The 7,484-nt window shown below is 39.8% G+C and overlaps 1 protein-coding gene across 1 annotated transcript; it reads right to left on the reverse strand.

The window, feature by feature from the left end:
* Positions 1 to 982: 982 nt before the first annotated feature.
* LOC132799647 (uncharacterized) lies at positions 983 to 1,686 on the reverse strand. The gene is made up of 2 exons (XM_060812062.1): positions 1,472 to 1,686; positions 983 to 1,211 (listed from the first exon to the last, which is right to left on the reverse strand). The coding sequence occupies exons 1-2, from the start codon at positions 1,684 to 1,686 to the stop codon at positions 983 to 985; spliced, it is 444 nt and encodes a 147-aa protein (XP_060668045.1).
* Between the last annotated feature and the right edge of the window lie 5,798 nt (positions 1,687 to 7,484).

The raw sequence follows: 7,484 nt of genomic DNA on the forward strand, positions 1-7,484 counted from the left end.
GAGAGTGTGGATGGTTTTATCACACTTTTCTTCTGGGAAAACATCCATCTATTGCTTAAATTCCAGCATGACTTTGCTGGAGTTTGGGGAGCATAGATAAAAAATATTCCCCACTCCTTCCGGAAGGGCCAGGGGGGTATTTTTTATCGTACAAGGAGGTGGCATCAACCTCAGCTTTGTGTTTTTCATCTTCTTAGGGATTTCTTTGGGAAGGAGGTTATCCTTTCCTTTCTACCCGTCCAAAATGAAAGCCATAGAAGACATGAAATATCCCTTTCTTTTTTTCCCTTCCTTGTCCGAAGTAAAAAGCCATAGAAGACATGAAACTTTTTTTTATATATATATCCGATGTATACCTAGCGTTTTGGGTTTTGTAGCTTTTTCTTGTAAATTTTGTTGATAATAAATAAAAGTTTATTTTTTCTTTACTTCTGTTGTGTCCAAATAAATCCTGTTGCAATTTTATTACTTTAAAGAATGTAAATACATTGATCACATTTTGTAGCTCTTCGATTTCAGAAGAATGACGTTCAATGATAAATTCTCAAATTATCTAAATGCCAATTCCTCGGAATAACTTTGCCCTTGAGGTTCTGAATTTTGCATGTTCCTAGCCGAATGACCGTGGTAACTTTGTAAGGTTCTTCTCAGTTTGGTCCTAACTTCCTAACATTACATTCTTCACCCCCATGAAAAATTTTCTGAGGACTAAGTCCCATTCTCGAAAGATCCAAGGCTTGACTGTCGAATTATAATGTTTCACTACTATCTGCTGACACCGTGAAAGTCTGATAGAAGCAGCTTCTCTCATTTCTTTGGTTTCATCAAGCACCTAATTCATTAACTGGTCATTATGCTGTCCGAGGTTTCCACTTGTGAACAAATTCCTTTATGATATCTCAACATGAATGAATGCTTCGGTTCCATAGACGAGAGAAAATAGGGTTTGATTTGTCGGTGTTCGGATTGTTGTACTACAAGCCTATAGGACTCCTTGGAATTCTTCGACCCATAATCCTTTCGAATCCTCCAGTCGCTTTTTTAGAGTATTCAGTATACTCTTGTTTGATACTTCTGTCTGGCCATTTCCTTGTGGATGTCTTGGTGAGGAGTATTGGAGCTTGATTTTCCATTCCTTGTATAAGTCTCTGAACCCTTTGCTGATAAACTGGGACCCATTGTCAGAGATTAACACCCTTAATGGACTGAACCTGCATATGATAAATTTCCATACGAAATTTATCAAATAATACTCTTTGATTTTTGTGTAGGCTTTGGCTTTGATCCACTTTGAGAAGTAATCTGCTGCTACCAAAAGAATTTTCGTTGTCTCAAAGCCACAAGGAAGGGACCCATTATATCAAGTCCCCACTGGATGAAAGGTCAGAGACTTGATATGCGTGTGAGTTCCTTTGTTGGCATGTGGTGTAAAGGAGCAAACCTCTGGCATTTATCACATCCTTTCACGTACCTTTCGCAATCTCTCACCAAAGTCGGCCAATAGAAACCGTGTAGTCTTATTTTTCTAGCCAGTGCTCTTCCCCTGGAATGATTGCCATAATGGCCTTCATGTACTTCGGCCATGACTTTTGATGCTGCTGCTGGTCCCAGACACTTCAATAGAGGCCCTAGATAGGATCTTCTATAAAGTTTTCCTTCGAGGATACAGTATCTGGCCGACCTCATTGTCAATTTCCTTGCTTCGGATTTATCTAATTGTTGTCCACCACTATTAATATATGCAAATATTGGCGTCATCCAACTTTTCTCTTCGGCTTAATTAGTTACCAAGAGATTTTCTTCCTCGAGGATACTTTTGTTCGAAAGATACTCTACGGGGATGGTTCTTTTGTGATTAGATTTGACCAAAGAGGCTATATTCACTAAAGCATCTGCATGACTATTTTCATCCCTCGGTAGTTGCTTTATCTTAATATCCTTGAACTTTTCTATCAACTATCTCACCTTTCACAAGTATGCTGCCATCACCGGTTTAGTAGCCAAAAAATTCCCATTTACTTGGTTTACTACCAGTGCCGAGTCACTGTGTATCTTTAGCCTCCGCGCTCCAAACTTGTAACCCAAATTTAATGCTATGATTAAAGCCTCATATTCTTCCTCATTATTTGAAGCTTGAAATCCGAAGCCGAGAGAATGTTCAATAAGCTCTCCAGTTGGTGTTTTCAGTAGTATTCCTACTCTCGAACCCTTTCCATTCGAAGATCTACCTACGAATAGGTTCCATACCTTAGAGTTTCTTTACACATACCCTTCTTGTTACTCTACTTCAGATACTACAAATTCGGCTATGAAATCGACTAATATTTGAGATTTAATAGCTGATTTTGGGACATACTCAATCCTAGGATCTGCAAGTTCCGCTGCTCACATTGCCATCCGTCTTGCTACATCAGATTTATGTAACAGAGATTGTATAAGGTTTGCTGATATGACCTCCACTTTGTTGCTCTGGAAGTATGGCTTAATCTTTCGAACCATCATCACTGTCTTCTGCTCTCAGTCTTCGTTAAAACCGAACTGACTACCCTATCTGATACTGTAAGATACAACTGAAGCACGTCTTTAGGATTTGACTTCACTAAAAGGGGAGGTGAATTAAGATATACCTTCACCTCTTGGAACGCCGTTTCACATTCGTTGGTCCAAACAAAATCTTTACATCCTTTCAGGACGTTGAAAAATTTATAACTTCTGTCTAAGGACCTTGATATGAATTGACTTAAAGCTGCGATTCTGCCATTCAGTTCATCACTTCTTTTATGGTCCGAGGTGAGGGCATGTCAATCAGGGCTTTGATTTGTTTCGGATTGACCTCAATCCCTCTTTGGGTAGTGACATGTCCAAGTAACATTCCTCCCAAGACTCCGAAGGTGCGTTTCATTGAGTTTAACTTCATTTTGTACTTTTCTAATACATTGAACGTTTTTCTCAAGTAATCTAAATGATCTTCAGCTTTAGTTGACTTTACAAGCATGTCATCTATGTATACCTCCATTGTCTTTCCGATTTGATCCTTGAACATTTTATTCACCAATCTCTGATAAGTTGCACTTGCATTTTTAAGACCCAAGGGCATTACCTTATAACAGTATATTCCTCGGTTTATCACAAATGAAGTCTTCTATTGATCTTCTGGATGCATCAAAATTTGATTATATCATGAATATGCATCCAAAATATTTAACATCTCATGGCCAGCTGTTGCATCTACCAAGGTTTCGATCATCGGGAAAAGATAATTGTCTTTTGGACATGCCTTATTTAAGTCTGTAAAGTCAATACAGACTCGTGGCTTTCTGTTCTTTTTCATTACTACCACCACGTTTGCTAGCCATTCCGGATAATGGACCGCCCAGATGAGTCCACTATCTTCCAACTTTTGTATTTCTTCATTAATGATCCGACTTCTTTCGGGTGCGAATTTCCTTATCTTCTGTTTCACCGGCTTGTGATTCGGATCTACATTCAGTTGATGTGTCATTACCTCTAGATCTATTCCTTCTATGTCCGAAACATCCCAAGCGAAACAGTGCCTTCTCTCTTTTAGAAAACTCAAAAGTTGTTTTTTCATCTTTTCAGATGGACTTGCTCCGATTCTAACTTTTTGACTTGGCTTTACCTCATCCAAGGCCACTTCTAGAATTGTCTCAGGATTCTCAACTTCATTGACCTCTTCTATCTAAATCTTGAGGTTCCATGGTTGCTATTTATCCCCATAAGTTTTCCCTTCATGGTGGCCATGTAGTAACTTCAGGCGTTGACTTGATCACTTTTTATAGACACGATCTGGTCTCCAAAATGGAACTTCACTACTTGATGATAAAAAGATGGTACAGCTTCCATTGAATGGATCCAAGGTCTCCCTAAAATAGCATTGTATGTAGAATCCGCATTAATTACCATCATTTTTTATAGCACTGTCTTACCCTTGGTAAGAATGGGCACGATCACTTTCCCCATAACTTGGCTCGTCTCCCCATTGAATCTAACCAAGTTCATGGCATCGACCTCTTCTATATTGTCGCTTTTCCACTTCATTTTGTTTAGTGTTGATAAGAAAATAATGTCGATTGAACTGCTGGCATCTACTAAGATTTTGGAGACCAAGTTGTTTGCTATGTCCGTTTTGATAATCAGCGCATCATCATGTGGCATGTACAAACCCTTCATGTCGTGATCCAAGAACATGATCAGGGGTGATGATTCTAGTCTGGGAGTTTTTCGGCTAGGGGAGCTTACCGAAGCCACTTCTGGCAGCTTAATTTGTTGCTCTCTTTCTTCCATCGAAGGTCCACCATATGCAAAGCCGCCATGGATGGTATTGATGATGTTATCGTATTTTTTCTGAGGTTCTTCATCCTCCTTGTCCAGCTTCTTTCCTTTCAACATGAATTCTTTCAAGTACCCTCTCTTGATGAGGGCTTCAATCTCTCACTTCAGCTGTCTGCACTCTGCAGTAAGATGACTGTAGTCATTATGAAAGGCACAGAACTTTCCTGTGTCTTAGAGTCGGGAATTTGTTGTCATTTTCTTTGGTCATTTCATGTACTTCTTCCCTTCTAAGTGTTCAACCAGACGTTTGGGGGTGACCATCAGAGACTAGTATTTGAAAGGATCATTATCTTCATCTTGCCTTCTTCTCTCGACCCTTATTGCCTTTATTTGGGATCGAGAGGGTTGAGTAAGTTTCTGCTGAGACAAAGTCTGATCTACTTCCATCACGAGTTCTTCTTTCTTAAGGTTTCAGGTTCTGTCTCTTTTCTCCATCTTCCAATCTTCTTCCAGGTTGATGTACTTCATTGCCCAAGACATTACTTCTATCATTGTTTCGGAGACCCTTTTCATGAGAGATCTGTACAAACGATTTTCACTGAAAATGTCAGGACCCGTCCAGAATTCCTTCCCCAGAACCCTAGACAAGCCCTGATCCCAGGGAAATACCACCGAACCTTCCAACGGAAAATCCGGCAGCACCTCCCTTAAGGGTAGGACTTACCAAAAATTACCTGCACTGAAAAAACACTTCAAAAAATTCATCCCCTTATTCCTCCCACAATACTACAAATTGATTCCACAAATTACAGCACTCCAAAGAACAACAGCAGCAACCCAGTGCATAAATAACAACTACACGTCCAATACAGTATACAGAGCATTATACAGATAAATGTGGAATTTATACAATGACAGATAAGAAGCAATACAGGATAGAGAGGAAAAAGGAAAGAAATACTTCTTGAACCTTCGGCAACGAACTGAGATGTTGGGCTCGCCCCGGACAATCAACGTCTCCAATCTGGACCTAGGGGAACAGAATTTAAGAGCGTGAGATGCTAATCATCTCAGTGAGTGACCCTATCTACTGTACACCTTTAATATTAATAATATAAAAATAAAGGAATTTAATTAATCAATACCGAATAATTAAATAAATAAATAAATAAATAAACATTTGAAGTAACAATTTCTCTCAAAACTCTCACTATTCACTCCGTTGGAAATGTTTCCCTTTTAAAACATTTTCACAAAACCCGATATTCATACTTCCCGAAAACCAAGGGACCAATTAATTTAATAAACAACAAATAAATAAATAATTACCCCAAATATAAATAAACTGCAATAAATTATAATAAATAATTTTATACTCTTTGGGGTTTGAAACTTTATTTGAAAATTACACCTGACGCACCACACCATATACCAGTGATGCCCTCCGATACCCAGCGTCCCGAGCACCGACTGGCGGGGGGGTTAAAGAGAGAAACCTGCAAACGGCACTTCGGGGTCCAGACAGTACCGCTGCTGAAACCATCTCCCGGCCAAGGAGGGGGGGCGGCTGTGGCCAATAACAAACTTGCCTGCCCACGGTCCAATGGCAACAACGGGAGAAATAATACCTGCGCACTAAACCACATAATACTTGCGCGCTACCACGTGTCCATACACCAGAACACCAATACTGTATGAGTGCGTCTAAAAATAAACATTATTAACCAACCGTACCGTTTTCCAAAATTACCGTGGGAAATACATTAAATTCTCACACTTACCATCCCACATATTTTATTTAATAAACCGGTACGAAAACATCGATAACCAACAAATCACAATTTTCTCGAAGTACGAGGTTCAACCATAAAAATACCGCGGGCATAATTTATAAAATTTAAACAAATATTTTCATAAAATATTTAACCCAATTATGCCCGAAAATAATACTTAAAACCACGTATTAATTATTACCGAAATATAATTTGTTCATGCATAATAAATAAATTAAACCATAATAAAACCATAATTAAATCATACCACATGAGCATAATTTAAATACCAATTAAACATAGTTAATTGCCCAAAATAATTTTTTGAAGGTGGGTCACTCATCTGGAGCACGCAATTAAACCATGATCCACCATGGGATCAATTCCATGACTCACCGGTGCTCCTAGAACACAATTCACACACAAACAAATAAATTAATATTTTAATCGGGTAAATAATATCCGGTACCCGGGGGGTCAAACACAAACGTTAACCAAAATAGGCGAATAATATACCGAATTGAAGCTTGAGCGACGTGGATTACAAATCCGGTCTCCATCGACCCCAATTCCGCCGGAGGTGGCCGGAATTTGGCCTGAAAGCTTCGGCCGAATTTAAACTTGAGGGATCTTTCAAACGGTGGGGATTTTGGGCAATCTAACCCCGGAAATGGACTCAGAGGGGTCAAAAATGATGAAATAGAGGTATGGATCGGGCTGGGTTGGTCGGAAACGGCAAGAATCGTCGGAAAAACATAACCGGCCTCCGCCGGCTTCACCGGCCCCGATCTGGGCGCGTCCGGCGGCGACTGGCCGGGAAATTTGGAGGTCGAGGTCGCGGAGAGATGGGCTACACCGGTGGCCGGCGCGTGTGGCATTCCGGCGACTGAAATCCGGCCAACCGGTCGGTCAAAGAGAGAGGGTGAGAGAGTCAAATGAGAGAGAGAGAGGGAGAAAAAGTCTGCGTTTTGTTCGTCTCTGTTGGGCTCGGGGAAGAAGAAGGGAAGGAAGGGAAAGGAAAGGAGAGGGTGTTTTCCCACGTGGGGAAAAGAAAAGAAAAAGAAAAAGAAAAAGAAAAAGGAAAAGGAAAATAAAAAGAAATAAAAATAAAAATAATTAAATAATCAAATAATAATAAAAATAATTTGATATTACACATGGTTGACATGTGGCTTCTCAACATGGTGACACATGGTCACCTTCATTAAGTCACACGTAGCACATCATTACGCGTTTAAAACTAATATTAAAATAATACAGTATTTGAAAAACTCTACAGGTCCATAACTTTCAAACCACATGTCCAAATCGGACGTGCCGCTAGTCTATGTACTCGTATCGATGAGCACTTCACAACTATGCATGAGTCAAAGCTCAACCTTGCATGAATAAAAAGTCAACTCCGGCACCCCTTGGACA

Source organism: Ziziphus jujuba, chromosome 1, assembly GCF_031755915.1.
Source record: "Ziziphus jujuba cultivar Dongzao chromosome 1, ASM3175591v1".
Taxonomy (NCBI): domain Eukaryota; kingdom Viridiplantae; phylum Streptophyta; class Magnoliopsida; order Rosales; family Rhamnaceae; genus Ziziphus; species Ziziphus jujuba.